Source organism: Geotrypetes seraphini, chromosome 6, assembly GCF_902459505.1.
Source record: "Geotrypetes seraphini chromosome 6, aGeoSer1.1, whole genome shotgun sequence".
Lineage (NCBI taxonomy): Eukaryota > Metazoa > Chordata > Amphibia > Gymnophiona > Dermophiidae > Geotrypetes > Geotrypetes seraphini.
In genome coordinates, this window is record NC_047089.1 from 41,649,492 (window position 1) to 41,674,230 (window position 24,739).

The 24,739-nt window shown below is 44.8% G+C and overlaps 1 protein-coding gene across 1 annotated transcript in view; it reads left to right on the forward strand.

Moving 5' to 3' along the window:
- ZMYM2 (zinc finger MYM-type containing 2) overlaps window positions 1-24,739 on the forward strand; it is a 537,976-nt gene that overhangs the window by 377,594 nt on the left and 135,643 nt on the right. Inside the window, 2 exon segments of the mRNA XM_033950396.1 lie at window positions 15,078-15,213; window positions 19,508-19,623. Coding sequence (XP_033806287.1) covers window positions 15,078-15,213; window positions 19,508-19,623 — 252 coding nt within the window.

Below are 24,739 nucleotides of genomic sequence, written 5' to 3' on the forward strand. Positions count from 1 at the left end.
AAATCTGATGCAAAAATAACTTTCATGTGTTTATTGAAGTAGTTCTTGTGGAACTTGGAGTGGAGGAGAGGCCTAGTGTTTAGAGCAGCAGCCTCAGTACCTTGAGATTGTGAGTGCAATTCCCTTCAGCTCCTTGTGACTCTGGGCAAGTCACTTAACATTTCATTGTACCAGGTACAAAACAAGTACCTGTCTAAAATATGTAGACTGTTTTGATTGTGTAAACCACACAGAAAAAGCAGTATACAAGTCCCATCCCCTTTACTTTTAACTCTTTAAGTAGTGCTCTGTTACATCCCCTCTGGACAAAAGACAAAGAAAGGTACTGCAGACAGATGTACAAGAAGCAGGCCAAGTTTATTTTAAATAAACAAACAGATTGTTGCGTACAAATAGACCACTTTATATAAAATAAACCTATATATACAAATAGATACGGTAATTGCCTGCATCTTGTACATCTGTCTGCAGTACCTTTCTTTGTCTTTTGTTCACCGTATTTTTACTGCAGATTTGTTGGATTTTCTTTTTGTCCTTACATCCCCTCTGGAATCAATACTATAGGTTTTATCTTAATCTTAACCCATGAACTGGGTTTTGCAGAAAAACGCCCATCTTTTTCCTTTGCTCATCCCACGTAGCTGAGGAACACAAGGCTCCCTACAGTGCTTCTGCTTTGTTCTGCTTCTTTTTCTTATTTTTTCACTTAAGTTTGTCCTTTTTCAGTGCCTTGAGACGCTTTTTGGAGGGGTTCTCTTCCTGGGGAAAGGAAGCAGATTCCTCAGAGCTGGACTACCAGCTTCACAGGGCAAGCTTTGGGTGGACTTTTGGAGCCAGCCTGTTATGTGCTATCTCAAGACTTGGGGTCCATTCCCCTGGGAACAAGCTTGCCTCTTGACCTTGTCAGAGGTTTACGTTCAGGCTGTATGTGCCCCGAGTAAGAGCTCTTAAGAGTATCAGGGCGCAGGCTGTGTATTCCTGTTGCAGTCGCGTGGTGAGGTTCCGAGGGGGGCAGAGGTTTCAGACAGGGTCCATTTGACTGGCAGCCCGAAGATCCTGAAGGTTGGCCCATTTGGAGAAAATTTGAGGCAGAAAATCCTTTCCCATCACTTCAGCTGCACAGACAGAGCTGACAGGTTGGCATTTTGGAGACTGAGTACAGCCCCATTACTTTCTATGGGAGAATCGGAGGAAGCGTCTAAAAATGGAGTTTTTACCTGTTTCTGAAGGTAGGGTTCAGGTATCCCACCTCCAAAACCCCTATTTCAACATTTTTTATTTGCCTAAATTGTCTCATCAGGCTTTTGGCGTGAATTTGTTGACAGTAGCCATCTTGGATTTTTATCTATCTTTTTTTCAACTTCTTTTTTCTGCCTCATAACATCTTAATTATGCTAGAAATCATCAGGGATGGGACTCCTCAACTCTTATTCAGATGAATTCATGTGTGGATTGCGCCGGACTTTCAATGGAGGAGCATCCATGTACAGCGTGCTATGGCACGTGCGAGGAGGGGCTGGGAGCTTTGGGCTTCACCTCTTCCAGGCCCTCTAGGGCTGGGGAGTAGGTGTGGGTTTTGGAACTGTGTAGAAAATCCTGCCTGATAGCAGTTTTTGATGGTGCCATGAAATGCAAGTGTGTCGAGTCGGGGGAACCCTCGCAGATGTCGTTTGGGGTCCATTGGGAGCAGTCTTTAGCCCCGATGTGTGGTTTTTCCCTGGAATTTGTCTAACTCATTTATAGAGCCTACCTTACGGACCTGGCTCTTGCAGCGCAGCAGGCGGGTGCGCCACCAGTTTCCAAGCCAGTGCATTCCTTTGCAGAGGTCACTGCTCAGGTCCCCAGTACCCAGGTTTCTCAGGACCCAGACTGCGTTAGTTGGCACACTGATACTATGCTGCTTTTATAACTGGATGCTGCTTCCACCCTGGATGACACTGATTTGCAGAACAGTTAAACAAGATATCGTGGGAAGCCCTGACCCAGGTGATAACCTCTCCATTCGCTGGCTGTTTGTTGGCCTCTGTCTACCATTTTATTATGGATGCCATGAAAGCACTAAAGTTAGAGGGTCAGCCCTCCACATCGCAGTGTACAGTCATAAGTTGTTCCAGTGTTCTGACGACCTTTTTTCCGGCACATCTAGATCTCATGACTGCAAAGCAGTGGGAGACTCCAGAGAGTTCTTTCATATCAACTAAAGCTATAGCTAAGCTTTATCCTATGATGCTGTAATTTCAGCAGTTGCTTGAGCAACCAAAGGTGGATTTTGCAGTACCTCAGGTTACTAAGTGCACTTCCCTCTCTAGTGAAGGAGAAGTAATACTTAGATTCCCAGGACTGTGAGGTGAATATGTTCTTGAACAAGCTCTTTGAGGTGGCTTTTTCGGGCATTAAGACAGTGTTAGCTGCCTTGTTTGAGGCAGATTACGAGATTACACTGGGATCTTTCGGTGGAAGAGGATGCCTGCCTCCAGCTGGTGCCTAAGGGGGTGGGTTATGTATCAGTTGCCTTATATGACTTTAAAAGGGTTCTGGACAAAGTCTTGGTTTATGCAGTGTCAGGTCGCAGAACACTTTGGATCCACAACTGAGCTGGTGATTTGGTCTTTAAGGCGACCCTAAGCAGACTTCATTTTAAGGAGCAAATGATTTTTGGCAAGCAACTGGAAGGCCTTATGGTTAGTGTAATGGACCACTATCCTAAGTCTCTCCCAGATAACAAACCTTGATGTACTCCTGGAGGCGGTCTCTCTATTATCCCAGGACAAGCAGGCAGCATATTCTCACATGTGGGTGACGTCAGCCACGGAGCCTGGATGCGGACTGCCTCGCAAGCAGACTTGCTTGTAAAACTTTAAGGAAGTTTGCGACTGCCACACCACGCATGTGCGAGTGTCTTCCCGCCCGACATAGGACCTGCGTCTCCTCAGTTTTCTGCGGAGCCAACAAGCCACTCGTTTGGACACTCTGCGCTAGACTTAGTTCTACTCGTGCCTTCTCTCACTGCACTCCCTTTATGCCATGGTCATCCAATGGTCCCACCGCTTCCTTCGCGGGTCGTTTCCCCTTAATATATTGAAAGAATGGCTTAAAGTTTTTCACCTCCTTGGCTTAGAGACTATGAGGAAAAAATAGCCAAGGAGATGAAAAACTTCAAGCCATTCTTTTGATATATTAAGGGGAAACGACTCGCAAAGGAAGCAGTGGGACCACTGGATGACCATGGCATAAAGGGAGTGCTAAAGGAGGCTAAAGAAATAGCAGCCAAACTGAACACATTTTTTGCATCTGTATTTACCGAAGAGGATCTACACAGCATACCAGAACACATCAGGCTATATAGAGGAAACGAAGAAGGGAAACTGACAGGGTTGACGGTCAGTCTAGAAGAGGTATGCAGACAGATTGATAGGCTTAAGAGCAATAAATCCCCGGGACCGGATGGCATCCATCCGAGGGTCATCAAGGAACTGAAAGGGACCAAAGCTAAACTGCTTCAACTAATAGCCAATCTGTTGATCAAATCGGGAAAGATCCCGGAAGACTGGAAGGTGGCGAATGTTATGCCGATCTTCAAAAAAGGTTTGAGGGGAGATCTGGGAAACTACAGACTGGTGAGTCTGACCTCAGTACTGGGAAAGGTGGTAGAGGCGCTGATAAAGGACTGCATCATTGATCACCTTGACGAACATGGTTTAATGAGGACCAGCCATCAGGGTTTCAGCAAAGGCAGATCTTGCCTGATGAACTTGCTGCACTTCTTTGAGAGAATAAACAGGCGGATAGACAAGAGTAACCCGGTCAACATTGTATATCTGGACTTTCAGAAGGCATTCGACAAGGTTCCGCATGAACGACAACTTCAGAAAATTGCGAGCCATGGAATTGAGGGCAAAATATTCACATGGATTAAAAACTGGCTGGAGCATAGGAAACAGAATGGGGGTAAATGGACAATACTCAGACTGGAAGAGTGTCACCAACGGGGTGCCGCAGGGCTCGGTGCTTGGACCCGTGCTCTTCAACATCTTTATAAATGATCTGGACATTGGTACAACAAGTGAGGTGATTAAATTTGTGGACGATACAAAGTTATTCAGAGTAGTGAAGACACAGAGGGATTGCGAAGATCTACAAAATGACATAATCAAGCTCGAGAAATGGCCAGCGACATTGCAAATGAGGTTCAATGTGGATAAGTGTAAAGTGATGCATGTCAGTATCAAAAATCTCAAGCACGAGTACAGGATGTCCGGGGAGGTACTTGAAGAGACCTACCAGGAAAGGGACTTGGGACTTCTGATAGACAAGTCGATGAAGCTGTCTGCACAATGTGTGGTGGCAGCGAAAAGGGCAAACAGAATGCTAGGAATGATAAAGAAGGGGATCATGAACAGATCGGAGAAGGTTATCATGCCGCTGTACCGGGCCATGGTGCGTCCTCACCTGGAGTACAGCATACAGCACTGGTCACCGTACATGAAGAAAGACACGGTACTACTCGAGAGGGTCTAGAGAAGGGTGACTAAGATGGTTATGGGGTTGGAGGAGCTGCCGTACAGCGAAAGATTAGAGAAACTGGGCCTCTTCTCCCTCGAACAGAGGAGATTGAGAGGGGACATGATTGAAACATTCAAGGTACTGAAGGGAATAGACTTAATAGATAAGGACAGGTTGTTCACCCTCTCCAAGGTAGGGAGAACGAGAGCACGCTTTAAAGTTGAAAGGGGATAGATTCTGTACCAAATGTAAGGAAGTTCTTCTTAACCCAGAGAGTGGTGGAAAAGTGGAACACTCTCCCGGAGGCTGTCATAGGGGAAAACGCCCTCCAGGGATTCAAGACTAAGTTAGACAAGTTCCTACAAGGATGTCCGCTCGTAGGGCTAGTCTCAGTTAGGGCACTGGCCTTTGACCAAAAGGGCCGCCGCTTGAGCGGACTGCTGAGCATGATGGACCACTGGTCTGACCCAGCAGCGGCAACTCTTATGTTTACAGGGTCGCTGTGTTTATTTGCACATTTCATAAAATAAATAAATAAATAAAATAATCATATTTAGTTTATTTTCTTAGTGTCATGGCGGGGCCTACTCACGGCTTCAGCCTGCGGGCTTCGATTTCACTGCACCTGTGTTTCATTCCAATCTCGGACGGTTGCAGGGTTACGAAGTGTAGCCTGACCGCATGTGGAGTCGGGCGCTTGCTGTGCTACACTTACCAGTTGATGTTGTCGAGTCCAGAAATGGATTTGCCTTTGCCTAAAGCCTTGAATCCCATTCCTGCCTCGACCTCGACTCCAGCACAGTTTTCTCCAGGATCAAAATCTTCAACCTCAATCAAACCTTTCTCGATGGGGAAGTCTTCGTCTTTGAGGAGCTCAGCTAACTCTTCCCCTGGAGCGCCGTTATCCTCATTGTCTCCATCATCATTCATTGCTAGGCCAACCCATATGGACGTACCACCTCTAGAACCAGTGGGTTCGGTGGGTCTGAGCATCTCCAGGACATGTGTCTCGAAATCGAGGCAACACTTTTCCTCGAGGTCGTCTTCCTTGGAGTCTATAGCCACATCAATTGTACCAGCTCCAGTGGTCTTGGTGCCGGCTTTGCAGAGTATGTTGCAAGTTATTATGCACCAGGAGTTTGGTAACATGCTTGCCAGATTAACGCCTGCCTCAACCCTGCTTCCTGCAGGCCAGCCTGAGCGCTCAGCAGTAATACAAGTAGCTGAGTCCTTGAGAGTGCCTCGACAAAAGCCAAAACACTCTATACAAGGAGTCGAGTCCTTGCGAGTGCCTCCAGAAACAATCCACTCTATACCAAGGAGTCGAGTTCTTCAGAGTGCTTCGAGATCTACACACTATGCAAGGAGTTGAGTCTTTGTGAGTGTCTCGAGATACATCTGCACAAGGAGCTGATCCTTATCAGTGTCTTGACGTCGATCTCCAACTTTCAGCCCTACCTCTACGCATAAGGCATTGCCTTCTTCGAGGCACAGGGCAACAACTCCTCGATATTCCTCATTGAGACTGCATTCGAGACCATTACCTTGTTCTCCAAGGCACAGTTCATCTCCGCACCATCTATCGAGGTCTTCATCAAAACCCAGGTCCTCTTCTCGAGACAGACCTTGTTTCTTGAGCCATAGACAATCCTTGAGACAGCCACTGTCCTTCTCAAGGAAATCTACGGCAGAACCACTTTCCTCAGTTGAACCCTTCCCCTGTGTTTTTTCACCAGCTGGTTCTTTTTTGCCCGTGGATTCAGATCTCAGGTATCAATATTCCACAGCACCTTCACTTACTTCGAGGGGTTCCCAGTTGACTTTGACTCAATAGGATCTCCCCTCTTCTGCTTTGATGTCCTTTACTCAATTTTTATGCCAAATGAGTAAAGATCTTAACATCACTTTGCAGTCTGATTCAACATACTCTAAGGAGTAAACCTCATCCTCCTACGGATTCATTGAAATTACCCATGAATGATATTCTCACTCAAACTTTCAAAAGAAATATTGCTACACCATATTCCGTTCCTACTGTGCCAGCGAAACTGGAATCTCGATATCAAATGGTTCACTATACGGGATTTGAAAAGTCTCAACTATCCCATCAATTTCTTCTGTATCAAAATTCTATGATGACAAATAGAATTTTAAACTACAACTTTGTCTTTACATCATATTTTAAATATTGGGTCAATGCTATGCCCTCTTTTTTTCAAGTACCTTCCAGAGCATCTTCTGACAGAGTTCCAGTATATGCATTCCACTCTGGAACAACTTTGCATACATATGGTCCAGGCTGCATATGATGCTTTTGAGATGTCCTCCAGCGTCAATGCTTTTTCAGTGATGATGCGCCATCTCGCCTGGCTCCACACCATAGAAATGGACTCAATTCTACAAGATTGGCTGGCCAACATCCCATGCCAAGGCAATAAGTTGTTTGATGACTCGAGGCAATTATAAAGCGCTTGCCTCCATCATCAGATCAAACCCGAACCCTTCCACAATCAAGGGTTCTACACTTCCTCCATCTTCCCAAAGGTGTTTCCCTCAGAAGGCAGCACCTGAAGAAACAGCAACCTAAACAGCAGCAATTGCAGCAGTGTAAACTTCAGACTCCTGCTCCACCTAAGCTTTCTCAGTCTTTTTAACCAACTCACACAGAGAACATAACCTTATTCGTTCTACCTCTCTCATCTCTTTTTTCCATAGGGGGTCGTTTCCATAATTTCTACCAAGGATGGGACCTCACTCATCTGGGAAAGCCTCTCTGCACTTCCTTCCAAAAGAGTATCTTTTCAAACTTTTCGGACCACCCTTCTTTTTCATGAAGCTTAAGCTCCACTTTGTCTCCATGTCCTCGAGGAGGTTCCTCTGGAACAGCAGAACACGGGTTTTTTTTTTTACTCCCGTTACTTCCTTGTCTGAAGAAGACAGGGGATCTGCGACCTCTCCTGGACAAATTCCTTGTGAGAGATTAATCTCGAATGCTATCTATAGCATCATTGTATCCTGTTCTGCATCAAACTGATGGGTTATGCTCCCTGGATCTCAGAGACTTACACATTTCTATTGGTCTAGCTTCTTACAAGTTCCTCAGATTTCAGGTGGCTTAGATCATCTTCCAGAATTTTCACCAAGTGCCTGGTGGCAAAGGTGTTTGCTGCGAGTGGGCCTAGCTGCAACAAAATGTCTCATTGCAACTCATTGGAAGAGTTCATATGTCCCAACAATGGATGACTGGTTGCAGTTGCCTGAGTTATATACTCCATATGGAGGAAGTGGTGGCTAGACGATAAGGCCACTATGAGCGACATCAGAGATTGGTGAATGATCCTGAATCGAATAGCAGACTGAGAGTGTGGTTTTGGGGTGGGGAGGAGATATTGTGTTGGGATAAAAAGATTGAGCACCTTAGGTCTCCTCTTTTGTTTTCCTTTGGGATATTATGAAGTTCATTTTCGATGTTTACGAAGTGCTTCTATGTTGGGAAGGGAGGGTATCGGACAGGGTGGGACAATTGTAGTGGATAATGTATTGTTCACTATGGTGTTACCATTTCATGATGGTTCGTGCTCTTTGTTTATATGGCATGCAACTTTTGGGTTTTTTTGATTGGGTTTTTTTTTAATTGACTCTGTATATTGTTCATTATACATTGTTCACTATATGGTGGTATTTGTTAACAACAAATAAATGTTTTTCAATAAATATTTAATGATTTAAAAAAGTCAAGCTCTTCTTCAGTTGAAGAACAGAGCCAGGAAGCCTGAGCATAGACGCATTGGTTGAGCCCTGGCCCACTCGGGAACTCCTTTACGTCTTTCCGCCTTGGCCTTTGTGGGTTGAGTCATCCGCAGGATAGCTACTCATCTGGTGGCCCCAGACTGGCCTTGCCGTCCGTGATAAGCTCATCTGGTCCGTCTTCAGCAGGACAGGAAACTCAGGCTCCCTCTTCATCGTGACCTCCTCACTCATGGGTCTTGTTCCATGGAAACCCCCCCCCCCCCACACACACACACAGCTTTGGTCTTATGGCATGGCTCTTGAGTGCAAGGCCTTATGCAGAGGGGTTACTCTGACATAGTCATTGCCCCTCTGTTGAGGTCTAAGAAGCCCTCTACTATGGCGGCTTGAAAGGTTTTCCAGCAATGTTGTACTAGAGACCAGTTGGAATCATTGGGAGCTCCCGTTCTTGTGGTCCTGGCCTTCCTGCAGGCCGGTCTAGAAATAAGGCCTGGCGGTAGCTTTCCTCCAGGTACAAGTGTCAGGTCTTTCCTGTCACAGGGTGCACAGCGGTTCCAGTTCGCTTATGGCTCATCCAGATGTGACCAGATCTCTCAAGGAAACACTTTGTTTGCGGTCACCCCTGTGACAGCCCTTTCCTATGTGGAATTTAAATATTGTGCTGCAGGGGCATGCTGAGTCTCCTTTTGAGCCGCTTAAGGATGCATCCCAAGATGGTGATAGAGGCAGACATGTAGAATGTAGCTCCGTGTTTACATTGTCTGAGTCTTTTACCTTGGTGGCCTGGTGCTGCCGAATGGTGATTTTTTCCTCTTTTCTGCTAGCTGGCGCGAGTGCTGAGGCATTGAGCCCAACTAGTGTTTGACAGAGTCCCCCCAAAAGGAAAGGAGCTTTGCGACCAGGACCTCCGATGGTCAGCAGCTTCGGAAGACTGATTTTGACAACGTTGGATGCTGGAATTATGCGTCGGGTGTAAGGAACGTCCCAGACTTCGGGAGGAGTGCCAATTCAATTGTCAAACCTTAGCATGGACCAGGCTCTGAACCTGGTCCTGAGGCAGCAGCCTCCCCCAATCTGAAAATAATATTGCAGCAGTGGGAGAGGCAGCCCAGCTGTCTAACAAACTTGGACAACTGGTAAGCCCCGGAGAAGAGGTGGAAGGAAGGTCTCTGGAGAGAGTCTTCCAATGAAGACAAACTACCATCGATATTTATCACAGCTCAAATTGGTGAGAATATTTCATAAGAACATAAGCATTGCCTCTGCTGGGTCAGACCAGAGGTCCTTCATGCCCAGCAGTCCGCTCACGCGGCGGCCCATCAGGTCCAGGACCTGTATAATATTCTTCTATCTATACCCTTCCATCCCTTTTCCTTCAGGAATTTATCTAATCCTTTCTTGAACCCCGATATCGTGCTCTGTCTTATCACACCCTCTGAAAGCTCATTCCAGGTGTCCACCACCCTTTGGGTGAAGAAGAACTTCCTAGCATTGGTTCTGAATCTGTCCCCTTTTAATTTTTCCGAGTGCCCTCTCGTTCTTGTAGTTTTTGAAAATTTGAAGAATCTGTCCCTCTCCACTTTCTCTATGCCCTTCATGATCTTGTAAGTCTCTATCATGTCCCCTCTAAGTCTCCGCTTTTCCAGTGAAAAGAGCCCAAGTTTCTCTAGTCTTTCAGCATATGAAAGGTTTTCCATACCTTTTATCAATCGCGTCGCTCTTTTCTGGACCTTCTCGAGTAACGCCATATCCTTCTTTAGGAACAGTGACCAATATTGGACACAGTACTCCAGATGCAGGCGCACCATCACCCGATACAATGGCAGGATAACCTCTTTCGTTCTGGCTGTAATACCTAGCATTCTATTCGCCTTCTTTGAGGCCGCTGCGCACTGTGCCGATGGCTTCATTGTCTTGTCCACCATTACCCCTAAGTCCTTTTCTAGGGTACTTTTACCCAATTCCAGCCCTCCCATTGTATAGCTGTACTTTGGGTTTCTATTTCCCACATGCCCACTCTTCTAGTTTGTTCAGGTCCCTTTGTAAAGCTTCGCAGTCCTCTTTTGTCACAACTCCACTAAATAGTTTGGTGTCGTCTGCAAACTTTATTATCTCGCACTTCATCCCTATTTCTAGATCGTTTATAAAAACATTGAACAGTAGCGGTCCGAGCACCGACCCCTGCGGAACAACACGCATGACCCTCCTCCAGTCAGATTAGTGGCCCTTCACTCCTACCCTCTGCTTCCTATCCGCCAACCAATTTTTGATCCATCTATGTATGTCTCCTTCCAGTTTGGGGACCTAATTAAGCCTGCCAAAGTCAATTTAGATGACCTGTGGAGGGCAATAATTACCATGGATTCTAACTTCAAGAAGGCTGTAACTTTGCTACAAGCTGACTGTGCTACTATTAACTCTCAGGTCAATACACTTGAAACTATCCTAAAAGAGCAAAGTGAGACCATTAAGCAACATGAAGAGCAGATTAATCAAATAAAAAAATATGGAGATAGAGATCATTAAAGAAAGGTCTTATTTTCAGAAAAAAATGGAATTCATAGAAAATAAGCAAAGGAGGAATAATTTGAGATTATTAAATTTCCCATAATCATCCTTAATTTCGGTTCATAGTCGGTCGCGTGCGAGACACCAGTGTGCCGACAATTGAGCACTAACAATTCGGCGCAAGACACCAGCACGCCGCGGAAAAACTTAGTTTTAAAGAGCTCCGAAGAGGGGTGTGAGTGGGGGACACCCCCCCCCCCCACTTTACTGTATAGTGTTCGTGCTGCTGTTGGGGGGGCTTGGGGAGTTGGAACCCTCCGTTTTCCCTATAATGTGGGTGGTTGCAACCCCCCCCCCCCATGGCAGCACGAACACTATGCAGTAAACCCCACACCCCCCGTCGGAGCTCTTTAAAACTTAAGTTTTCCCGCAACGCACTTGTGTCTTGTACCGAATTGTCAGCGCCTGATTGTCGGCGCGCTGGTGTCTGATGCACGATTGTCACGTCACCGTAATTGCACCATTAGCAATGATACGGAAATATCTAAAGGAGATTTTGTTAATCCTAGAAGAAAATTTGCCTCCAATAATTAAAGTCTAATATTTATCTTTGAATGGGAAAAATCACCTGGTCGACAGATGGAACAACAACAGAAGAGTGACTTAAACCTGACAAACTTTTTGGAGGACTCACTTGAAATAATAACTGAAAGGACTACTCTCATGTGACTTTTGCCTTAGAGTTTGATAGGGATTTAATTCTATGAACATATTTCAGGCACTTAAATGAAAAATTTTTCGGTTCAACTACATGAGTTTTTCCTGATTTGTCTAAAGAAACACAAAAAAGAAGAAAGGATTTTCTTAGTTATAGACCTAGGGTTTTGGCCCTAGGAGATCAGTTTTTTTCTAAAATTTCCTGCTAAATGTGCTATTTCAGTAGAGGGAAAGAATTACCTATTTTTGAGCCGAAATAAGTATCTGAATTTGTTAAAGCCAGAGAAAGAGAGGGAGTTACTATTGGTTCAATTGTACCAGCCACAGTTTAGAGAACCGGCTGTCTGGGAGTCAACTATGTTCCTAACTCTGCCTAGAAAGTATAATCTATTTCTGTTTTCCTTGTTCTTGGATCCAATTGTGGACTAAATAATTATTTTTTATTAATCCTTAATTGTTGGTGACTGATGTTGAATGAATTGTATTTAGCTTCATTATGATTATTTCCAATCTTTTGCAAGTAGGTTTGCATGTTGTTATAATTAAAATCTTGAAAAAAAAAAAGAAAAAAGGATGCATCCCTACTCGACATTACGGTCAAGGCAATGTTCTTCGTGACAAACGTATCTGCAAGATGTATTTCTGAATTGCAGGATGTCTTTTGTAGAGAATCCTTTCTTTGGATCATGAACTTGGGGGGGGGGTGATTCTTTCTTCTGAAAGTTGTTTCAGATTTCCATGTCAACCAGGAACTTTTTTTGCCTGCTTTTTGCTCCACAGGGTCGGAGCAGAAGGGTAAGATCTTGTGGCAACTAGACGTGCAAAGATTTTTGCTCCACTACTTGGAAAGGACCAACTATTTCCATCTTTCTGACCATCTGTTTGTCTTAACTAGCCAATTCAGGCGAAGTAGGCCAGCGTCTAAGTCCTCTATTGCCTGATGGATCCGCACGGCCATTTCGTCAACTTAGATCACCTGTGGTAAACAGCCGCCAATTTCTCTGAAGGTACACTCGACCAGGGGTGTCGCTGCTTTGTGAGTAGAGTGTTGAGTGGTTCATCCAACCAAGATTTGTAGAGCAGCTACTTGGTCTTCCCTTCATACCTTTACAAGATTTTACAGAGTGGATGTGGCGACTCGATCAATCTGTCACTGCTTTTGGGGCCTCAGTATTGCAGGCAGGCTCTTCTGACCCACCCTAGATACTGCCATTGCTTTGGTATGTCAACTGTCGTATTGACTCCGGAGGGGATGTAACAGAATGGAAGATTAGTTCTTACCTTTAGTAATCTTTCTGTTAATCCCCGATAGAGTAAATACGGCCCGCCCTTTATCTATTCTGTTTGTCTGTATTGCCTGCATTTTTCTGCCTTGGATGTTTCTCCTTTCAGGCCTGAGTATCTTCCAACAAGCAGATGGTGGCCTTCTGAGGAATCGTTCCATATATGTGAGTACATCTCTTTAGCATTGGCTTTGTTCCAGTTAGTGCTCGTTGCATGCAACAGATTGGTTCCATGTTGCTTCTACGTTCTTGCCTGTTTTTTCATGTTGACTGTTTATTGTTCTCTTATCTATTGCAGAGCAGAGCAGAATGCTGTTGTATAGCGGGGAATTTCCCCATGCCCCTTTTGTGTGTATGCTTTATTGCAGTGCTATTTGTTTGCTTTTGGACTTAAATGTAAGGGGTTCTGTGTTCCTCAGCTGAGTGGGAGGAGCAGAGGAAAAAGATGTGTGGTTTTCTGCAAGATCTGATTTGTGGGTTGAGGTAAAACACCTTTCATATTGACTCTGTCAGGGATTATCAGAAAGAAGATTACGAAAGGTAAGAACCTAATAATCTTTCATTCCAGAAAATGGAGGATGCTCTCAAAGTCTGTTGATATCAGAATTTCAGATTTCTTTTATTAATGTGATTAAAGAGGCTCTTTAGGAGTACCTTACTGAGCTTGCTGGAGCAATATTAGCAAAGTAAAACCTAATCTCTTTGTATCATACTTGAATGGTATTAATCTGCAAACATCTGTTTCAAAGACAGGGAAGCAGTAAAACTAGAGGACAGAAATTGAAGTTGTAGGGTGTTAGATTTAGGAACATGAGAGAATTCTATTTCATGGAGAGCGTGGTGAATGCCTGGAATGCTCCCCTAGAGGAGGTAGTAGAGTCAAAATCAGTGATGGGATTAAAAAATGTGTGGGATAGATACAAAAGTCCAGATTCTGCAAATGGCACCATGATCAGCAGCTGCCTCCAAAAGAGGCGCCAATCACATGTCAATCATGCAACAGCACCGTTTGCAGAATTACGGCTTACATCTAACATAGGTGCTGGTAATGTAGGCCAGGATTTTAGAGGCCTACATTGACACCTATGTTATATGAATTGTATCTTCAGAAGCACCTAATGGCACCTAAGGTCACTGGCCGAAACCACATCTACTGTGACCTTCAGCACCGCTTAGTGGCTCTGTAGATGTGGTTTTGGCGCTCTTTCTATAGGCACCCTTAGATTTAAATGACATGGTAAATTACTGCGCCAATTAAAACCAGTTAAATCAATCAAGTTAGGTGGCGTTACAGCACCTACTGCCGCCTAACATAAGGCACCATTTTGAGAATACAGGCCAAAGGGTCCTTAAATAGAAAGAGGATAGTATCAAAGCAAAACCTAAATGTCAACAGCTATGAGTTCATTTTTGATGGGCAGGAATAGTACATAGAAGGGAAATTCAGCAGTGGAGAAATGAGACCAGTGCTGGACATTCTACTGTCTGTCTCTCATATATGGCAACACAAGATAATCTGGATTGGATTTTGATGGCAACTGAAGTATTTGGGAAGTAAGGCTAGTGCTGGGTAGATTTTTACAGTCTGATCCCTGAAAATGGCAAAGATGGATCAGGATCAAGTTTGTGCATTTTATACCACATTCATATCATATACTGTGAGTGCAGGTGCTGTGTATCAGTGGGGAAGGGGAAGATATATTAATGTGAAACTTAGCAAGTAGAATGTTAATTCTATTGGATTGTTGGTTCAATTATGAATTGACATTGAATGTTACTGTTGGGCTGACTGGATGGAGAGGATGCAAGTCTTGATCTGCTGTCATAACTGTACCATACCATAGTTGGATTGCGAACCCACTAGCACGGATGGGGAGAAATATGTAGAGTACTTGAATATAAACCACTTCGAATAGAAGCAGTATATAATATTACATTACATTACATTACGTAATTTCTATTCCGCCATTACCATGCGGTTCAAGGCGGATTACATAAGATTTACCAGGAGGTTACAAGAATTGTAACTTTACATAAGAATTGTTATAGGAATTACATAAGAATTGTCGGGAACTTGTGGTGATACATGTTGGATAATTAGAAACATTTTAGATTTGAAAGTGGTAGAGATTGTGGTAGGTGGAGTTTGTAAAATGTAAAATAAAATAAATTATACTATGTTACTATATATTAAATAAAAAGGAAATAATGATCGTAACAGGTTTGTGAAGGAGACTGTTGGAATGTTCGTCATTGCTTATTTTCAAATCTAAAGAGTTTTTTGTTCATATTTAATATTGTTTGTTTGTTCTGTAGGGTATTAACTCTGGTTCACCTTCATCCCCAACACCTACTAAAGATATGAAGAATAAGGCTGTTCTTTGCAAACCTTTGTCAGTGACAAAAGCTACTTACTGTAAACCTCATATGCAGACAAAATCTTGTCAGACAGGTACAGTGACTAAAATACTCTTTCCTTGCTAGTTTGAAATTTATTTGCACCAGGACATAATGATTTTGGATTTTCCTCATGTAGCCTCTGGCTTCCTATGGTACCCTGTGGCTGGTTAGGTGCACAAGAAGCAGGCCAGAAGGATACTCTCAGGTAAAAGGAGAATAAATAAATAGTACAAATAGAAATTCTCCCTTTACCAGTATATTCAGGGTTCTGGATACTGATCCCCAGAGCTATACTGTATGCAGCTGCTTAGAGAAATTCTTTCCCAGCTCCCACAAAACTATTAACCAGAGATACAAACTATTTCTCCCTACTTCCTTCCCCTTCTGACTCCAGCTGCTTTCTGTCCTCTCTGTACACTGTTTATCAAACTTTCAAAAGAGCCAATGGTAGCTTTACTACTACTACTTATCACTGAAAGGCATATGCAGCACTGTACATTTTGATATTTATATATGGTCCCCTGCTCAGAAGAGCTTACAGTCTAACTTAGACAGACAGACATGACATATAGGGTTGGGGATGCAGAACCCAAGGTGAGAAGAGTTAGGAGTCAAAAGCACTCTCAAAGAAGTAGTAGCTCTTTTAGCGCTCTGCTATTGGCAGTGGGAGGAATCCTCACAGTGTACATGACAACCTCCTCCAGTGTTCTCTCCAGATATTTTTTCCAGCCGGGTGGCATGAAAAAGTAGCCGGGTGGGGCGGGATGGGGAAATTTGGTGGTGGGGAAAATTAACCCCCTCTTTTACTAAGGTGCGCTTGCATTTTTAGCTCGTGCAAACCCCTGCGCTACGTGGGAAAACTAGCGCCAACTCAATGCTGGCGTTAGCATCTAGCGCGCATGGCAATTCCTCCGCGTGCTAAGCGCACACTAAAATCACTATTGTAACTTAGTAAAAGGAGCCCTAAATGTATACTATTTTTTTTAGTTAATTATTATTATTATTTTCCAATGCTCAATATGACTTCCTTTTTTAAGGTTTGACACTTGTGCCAGAATATTTTTACTAAATTTAAGAATTATTTGCCCTCTATCAAATGGTATAGAGGTTTAAAAAAGGGAAAGACATTAATGAAGTCATTAGGTTCAATCTAGCCATTTATTTCTGCATGAATTTAAACAACTAAAAAAAAAAAAGATAAATATAGCTCATCCAGTCATACAAGAAATGGCTCTACAGCAGGGGTGCCCACACTTTTTGGGCTTGCGAGCTACTTTTAAAATGACCAAGTCAAAATGATCTACCAACAATAAAATTTTTTAAAAAACACAAAGCACAGCGGGTTTTCAAAGAGGTCAAGGCAGACGATTCTATGCAATGTCACCTGAGGAACAACTACACAAAAATAGACAAATAGACCCCTCCCTTTTTACTAAATCGTAATACTGGTTTTTAGAGCAGGGAGATGCACTGAATGCCCTGCGCTGCTCTCGATGCTCATAGGCTCCTTGCACTAAAAACCGCTATTACGGTTTAGTAAAAGGGGGCCATAGTGCAAAATATAGACAGCAGATATAAATTCTTAAAACAGACACATTTTGATCACTAAACTGAAAATAAAATCATTTTTCCTACCTTTTTGTCTGGTGATTTCATGAGTCTCTGTTTGCACTTCCTTCTTCTGACTATAAATCCAATATTTTTTTCTTTCTGCCCCACCCCTTTTCTTTCTGTCTCTCTTTCTTTCTCTCTCCCCCTGCCCCCTCAAGCCATCACGCCAATTTCTCCACTTCCCCAATTCTTTCCCTACCCCCTAAGCCACCATGCCGATTTCTCCCTCTTCCACGAGCCAGACCAGGAATGTAAGACTTCACCTCTGATGTCAATTCTTACGTCAGAGAGGACGTTCCAGGCCAGCCAGGCAGCGATTGGCTGGCCCAGAACTTCCTCTCTGTTTTCAGAATTGACGTCGGAGGTGAAGTCTTGTGAGTTCGGCGCTTGTACGCGTCTAGCCTGGCTCAGGGAGGCAGGAAGAAAAAGATTGCCAAGGCAACGCGATCGACTCACATTGCCTTTGCGATCTACTGGTCGATCGCGCTCGACCATTTGGACACCCCTGCTGTTATGGTATCCTGTCCTGACCTGAGGAAAGGGGTTTAGTCCCCAAAAAACTGCCTTATTTCCATTTCCTATTTATAAACTTTAATCAATAGATACAATACTACTTGATTCTACGTAAAGCAAAAAAAAAATTTTTTTCTACCTTTTGTCGTTTCTACTTTAATCATCTTGTCTTCACTCTTCTTTCTAGCCAGCATCTGTCCGCTCTGTCTTCCATGCAGCATCAGCCCCTTCCATCCACTGTCCGCCCTCTCCCCGTTCCATATGGCATTTTCCCTCCTTCAATAAATTGTCTATCCTATGCCCCTTCTCTTCTCCTTTGTACATGATTGATTTCAGCTCTGCCACCTCTCCATTTTTCTCTCTCTGTCAACACCCCATCCCCTATGCTCTGACAACTCTCTCTTCTCCTTTCTTTCCTTCACACCCCACAGTCTGGTATCTTTCCTTCCCTGATTCTCTGGCATCTCACTTCTTTCCTTTTCTTCCATCTCTCCCTCCCCCTCCATGCTCTGACATCTTCTCCTTCCTTTCCCCCTTCCTTTTCCCTTGGTCTGGCATACTTTCCTCCTTCCCTCCAATTCCTGGCATCTCGTTTCATTCCCTCCCTCATCTTCTTTCTCCCGCCAGTTGGGTGCAGCAAGTCTCTCCCCCTCTGTTCCCTTTGCTCCTTCTGTTACCCAAGGCCTGGCCTCATGAACTTCTTCAGGCAGCAGCATTCACAATTCGATGCTGTTGCCAGCTTCGGGCCTTCTCTGTCGGGTCCTGCCTTCATAGAAACAGAAGTAGGCAGGACCCGGCAGAGAGGAAGGCCTGAAGCTGGCAACAGCAGTGAATTGTAAATACTGTTGCTAGCCGAAGAAGTTTGTGACGCCAGGACGAGCACCCGGGGCACTGCTACTCTCCCTCCCCCACAACCCTCCTATCTCTCCCTCCCTCCCATCATGAGACTTTAAACAGCACTGCTCTACTCTAAGCAGGCTGCTTCAGGGCTTTCTCCTGCCATGATTCCCTCTGGCATGTCACTGATGAGGGAAGGAGGGAGAGATAGGAGGGTCAGATTGGGTTTCGGGGGGCACCTGGGATGATGATGAGGCTGCTGCTGCTGCCAACGAATCCAGCAAGGATGAGGCCCCAAAGCACAGCACTGACAGGCCCCCACTGACCATTTCAGGCCCTAGGCCTGTGCCCATCCTTTAATCCGGCCCTGCTCCCCTCCCATATGCCCAGACATCTCTCCTTTCCACTCCATGTTATGGTATCTCCTTTCCCTCCCTCCCATGGTCTTTGCATCTCTTTCCTCCTTTTCCTGATCTTCCTTCTTCCTCCTTCCCTCTCTTTCCCCAATTGGGTGCAGCAGCATTTCTCTTCCCCTCCCCCATTGGGTACAGCAGTATCATCAGCATTTCTCTTTCCTCCCCCCAATTTGGTACAGCAGAAGCAGCATTTCTCTTCACCCTCCCCCCCCCCTAATTGGGTGCAGCAGCATGACTCTTCCTCCTCCCCCTATTGGGTACAGCAGAAGCATCATCAGCATTTCTCTTAACCCCCCCCAATTGGGTACAGCAGATGCACCAGCATTTCTCTTCCCCCGTCCCCTCTAATTGGGTACAGCAGCATTTGTCCTCCCATTCACCCCCCCCCCCCGGTCTCACACACCCGGCAGATTCGCTACAGACAAAGGCAAGTTGCAAGTTTCCCTTCGTCACTGACCTATCTCCCAAAGGTCAGCAACAGAGGGAAGCTTACAACTTGCTGCTCTTGCTTACTTCGGGCCTTTCTCGTTGCCGGGTCCTACCTTCGCGGAAACAGAAAGTAGGCAGGACCCGGCAGCGAGAAAGGCCCGAAGTAAGCAAGAGCAAGTAAGCTTCCCTCCGTGGCTGGCCTATCTCCCGCATGCTCTGGGGCTCTAATGGTCCGTGCCGGCTTCTCTTCCCTACCCCCCCCCCCCCCGACGTAACTTCCGGTTTCGGAGGGAAGCCGGATTTGAGTCGCTTGCTGGGTTTTGTTTTGTTTAAAGTCAGGCGGGAGTCTTTCGGCGGCTCTTCAGGCTACGTGTTAAGCAGTGGTGGCAGCAGGATTCGGCAGATGACAGCCGGGTGGTAATGTAAATTTGCTGGGCGGAGCACCCGGCTGAAAATCGCTGGGGAGAACACTGCTCCTCATTGCCATGACATCAGAGACCATTTAAATGTTTTGTTCTTAATATATTTTTGTCATTGTAGATGAAGATATGACAACAAAATATGTCCCAGTGCCTATTCCTGTACCTGTGTATGTGCCTGTGCCGGTGCATATGTACAGTCAGAACATTCCTGTTCCTACAGCGGTTCCTGTTCCAGTAAGTTTGTTTTTAGATGACTTTTCTCACTTTGTTACTTTAAAGTTGTTTGTGAAACTTTGAAGGAATTGTTTCTAGATTATATTACCACTTCTTTCATCTCATTTGATTTAGCTTGATTCACCTCATTTTAATCTGACAGTATTGCTTCCACAGGCACAATTCATTAACATTCTAAGCTGCATATATTTGACCTTTCTACAGTACCTCTAGTCTTTAAGGAGTTTCTAGTAGTAGTGGGAGCACATCTTCAGAAACAGGAATTCAGATATTCTAGTACAGTAGACTTTTAGTTAACCAGCATCCATGGGGATTGGTAGATGCCGGATAAACGTAGTTTCTAGTTGCTAACCTATACTATACCCCATACTATGCCATTCCATAAACTATTCCAAACAAACTACCAGACGTGGTAGGCAAAGTTTGGGCATACTCAGGTGTGGTGTGTACACTTGAATTTCCGTCAGAAGTTGATTTTATTTTCAATTTTGTTTAAAGTATTACAGCATTTCTTAGATTATTTTTTTGCTGTTGCGTCAGAGAGTTACATTACATTACATTAGTGACTTTTATTCCGCCATTACCTTGCGGTTCAAGGCGGATTACATAAGAGGTTATCTGGATATTTCCAGAAGAGTTACAGAGTTGAGCAGGTTACTTTGGGGGATTGAAATGCTTCCTGCAGAGTTAGTTTGTCTTGATGGATTTCTTGAATAGTTCTGGTTGCTTGAGTTCTGGTTAAGACAGTCTACAAGACAACAAGACTTCAATCAAGACAGGCAGTCCAGTCACCGAAGGGATCCAGGGGATAGCCATGGTCCTCATGCAGGTGGAGGGGGAGCCAGGACGGAGTACAGAGGTCTCTGTACAGACCGAGGCCATCCCCACGAAGATGACTACAGTCTTCACACAGACGGAAGCAACAGATCAGCTAGATGGAAGCCTTTTGCTGGAGCTGAGGAGTCTGAGAGAGGAGGTTAAGCGTTTGAGAAGCATCCGAGACGACGAGGTCTTCATCGACGGCGTCATCCAGGAGCTGTCCCAGATCACCGAACGGGAACCTGACAAGACCATCCTCGTTACGCCCAAAGCAACCAAACCTGCAACCTTGAGACCAACCATCGGAATACAGGAAGAGGCTGGAGATGCTGATTCCTGGCAGCTGGTAATTTCCTCCACAGGCAAACGCAGAAGACCTTCCTCTTCTTCTGTCTCTTTCTCTCACATACAGGACAGTTCTACATCGACCCTGCAAATCACCTTGAGGAACAGATTCCAGCTGCTACAGGAAGGACATGACAACGAGGTACAGGAAGTTGTTCAGGAGACGGTTCCAGTTCCGGAGACAACAGGTCGCCCCCCCCCCCCCCCCTAAGAAGTGCAGAGTGGTGGTTATTGGGGATTCGCTGCTGAGGGGCACCGAGGGACCAATTTGTAGACAAGATTTGCAATCAAGAGAGGTTTGCTTTTTGCCAGGGGCCAGGATCCGGGATGTAACCGCTTGCCTGGACAGACTCATCAAGCCCCAAGACCACTTCCCCATGCTTCTCATCCTTGTCGGAACAAACGATACTGCCAGGAACACCCCGGAAAGTATACCTGAGGACTTTGGAGCCCTAGGTGAGAAGCTGAGGAGGATGGATGCGCAGGTGGTCTTCTCCTCGATCCTCCCAGTGAGGGGCAAGGGTAGAGCCAGGGATGATCGCATCCAGAGGGCTAATGACTGGCTGCACGGATGGTGCAAGGAGATGAACTTCGGGTTCCTGCACCATGGAGAGGCATTACAAGGACTACAGGGACCAGACAGGCTACACCTGACCAGAAGAGGAAAGTACGTCTTTGGACACCGACTAGCCCGCCTACTTCACAGGGCTTTAAACTAGGTAAGTTGGGGGAGGGTAGAGGCACAATTAACCTACCTGGTGAGCTAAGCTGCCAATACTTTGTTGAGACTGAGGTAAGTAAACATTGCAATTCTGGGTTTGGGTCTGGAGTGGGTACTCACATTTCCGAATCTGGGGTAGGTTCACACTGTAATTCTGGGTCTAGGGAGAGTACAACACATTTCTGAGTCTGGGGCAAGTTCACACTGTAATTCTGGGTCTAGGGAGAGTACACACATTGCAAATAGTACTAAAGGAATCAAAGTAGCTCAAGCGGGAATATCCCCACAGAGACATAGCAAACATATAACATGGAGGGCTATGTACGTCAACGCCCACAGTTTGGGCAACAAGATCATGGAATTAGAGACGGAAATGAGGAACGCCGACCTGGATGTGGTGGCGATATCTGAGACCTGGCTCACGGACTCCCATGGGTGGGACATGGTCATACCGGATTACAACTTGCTTCGCCGAGACAGGAAGGGCAAAATGGGAGGAGGGGTAGCACTATATACTAAAGATGACATTAAAGTCACCAGAATCGCAGATGTCAGGTACACAGGGGAATCCCTTAGGGTGAATTTGGCCAAGGGGTAGTATACAGACCCTCAAGACAACGGGATGATCTGGATATGGAATTAATCGGAGATATAGAGAATATCACCTTGCGTGAGGACACAGTATTGTTAGGTGACTTCAATAGGCCTGATGTGGATTGGACCACACTTTTCTCTGCGACCAGCAGCAGCAGGAAGCTATTAAACTCTATTCAGGGAGCAAGACTCAGGCAATTGGTATTGGAGCCTACAAGGGATCAGGCAATACTGGACCTGATACTTACCAACGGAGAAAGTGTCACAGAGGTCTCAGTGGGCGACACGTTGGCCTCCAGTGACCACAACATGGTATGGTTCAATCTCAGGAAAGGTTTCACCAAATCTAACACATTGACCAAGGTCCTCAGCTTCAAGGACACCAACTTTGAGGGCATGGGGGATTTCATCCATCAGGCGCTGCAAAACCGAGCAGAAACAGATAATGTAGAAGTAATGTGGTCAACTCTGAAAGCTACCATACAAGAAGCAACCAACCGCTATATAAAATCGGTAAGTAAACGGCGAAGAAGCAATAAGCCACAGTGGTTCTCTGCGGAGATCTCAGACCTCATAAAAGAGAAGAAAAGAGCGTTCATCTCTTACAAACAATCAGGGAAGCAGGACTCTAGAGAAGACTATCTGGCCAAGTCAAGAGCCGTCAAAACAGCAGTCAGAGAGGCCAAATTCCAAATGGAGGAGAATCTAGCGAAGAACATCAAGAAGGGCGATAAATCCTTCTTCAGGTATATTAGTGACAGAAACAGAAACACAGGCGGGATAGTACGCCTTAAGAAACCAGACGGGAACTATGTAGAATCAGACTCCGAAAAAGCTAAACTTTTAAATGAATACTTCTGCTCAGTCTTCACCCGCGAGGCGCCGGGATCCGGCCCTCAGCTGCAGACAAGGGATAGCTCGGTAGACCCGTTTTGTAATTTCGAGTTTATGCCCAGTGATTGCAAGTTCAGTGCTTGACAGACCTCGCCATGTCTTCCTGCCCACCTAATTCTTCCTTTTGAGAAAGAACGCTTTGAAACACGGCCTGTGTTAAGGAGGAGAAATAGAGATAATGAGAAGAAGAAATTGTGTTGCTTTGCTTTGCTTTTGGCTAAGTTCAGCTTTAGATCCTGTGATCATGTGAAGGACTGATTTGCACACGTTCTGGGATGCCTTTTTCAGGTGTTCTACACTTGCACTTTTGACTTTTGTGCTTGGATCTTATTTATTAGTGACTTTTGCACTTTGAACTTTGATCTTGAACCTTGAAACCTCTTAGGATGACTCGAGTCACCTTGGTATTTTTGTAGTGTATTTTTGTAATGTGTTATTCTCTGATTTTTGTATGTTTCACTGAATCGTTTTATAGATTAGTTTAGTAATTGAGTTTTCATTTTGTTTAGATATTATGCTTATCTTTTTTATATAACGCTTCACATGATTATGAGTCTTCTGCTATTTGTTGTTTGTCCTTTGTTACTTGTTGTTAGTATGTCCAATGATTCTTATTTATGATTTGAATATATTATGGCTTTTACATGCTCTTAAGTTATTGGTTGAATAAATTTGATACATTTCTTGAATTATTTTTTGATACTAACATTGTCTTTACATAATTGCTTTTTATTTGATTTATTTATTTATAGGGGTTTTTGTTTTTTGTAACTAAGTTTCAATGCCAAAAAATGTAAAGTCATGCACCTTGGCAGCCAAAATTCATGCAAGACTTACACCCTTAATGGTGAGATCCAAGCGAGGACTGTAGCAGAACGAGACTTAGGGGTGATCATCAGTGAGGACATGAAGACTGCCAAGCAAGTGGAGAAAGCTTCATCTAAGGCTAGACAAATCATAGGTTGTATACGTAGGAGTTTCATCAGCCGTAAGCCCGAAGTCATTATGCCATTGTATAGATCATGGTGAGACCCCATCTGGAATACTGTGTACAATTCTGGAGGCCGCATTACCGCAAAGATGTGCTGAGACTTGAGTCAGTCCAGCGAATGGCCACACGGATGGTCTCGGGACTCAAGGATCTCCCATATGAGGAACGGCTGGATAAATTGCAGCTATACTCACTCGAGGAACGCAGAGAGAGGGGAGACATGATCGAGACGTTCAAATATCTCACGGGCTGTATCGAGGTGGAAGAGGATATCTTCTTTTTCAAAGGTCCCATGGCAACAAGAGGGCATCCGTGGAAAATCAGGGGAGGGAAACTGCATGGTGACACCAGGAAATACTTCTTCACCGAAAGGGTGGTTGATCGCTGGAATAGTCTTCCACTACAGGTAATTGAGACCAGCAGCGTGCCTGATTTTAAGACAAAATGAGATCGTCACGTGGGATCTCTTCACAGAGAAAGGTAGGGGGGAGGGTTATTGGGGTGGGCAGACTAGATGGGCCGTGGCCCTTATCTGCCGTCTGTTTCTATGTTATTGTAGGGAAGGTTGATTGAGATCTCTGTTATTCTGATCTTGAGCCCATGTTATCTGTTTCAGAGTCATATGGCATCCCGTCATATCCATCTCCTCAACTGCCAAGACGCAGATCCCCCTCCAAAAGGTTTATCTTTTACTAAATTTATCAGGCAGATGGGGAAAGCGTTGCTTGTTAGGCTGGAGTCAGACATTGAAC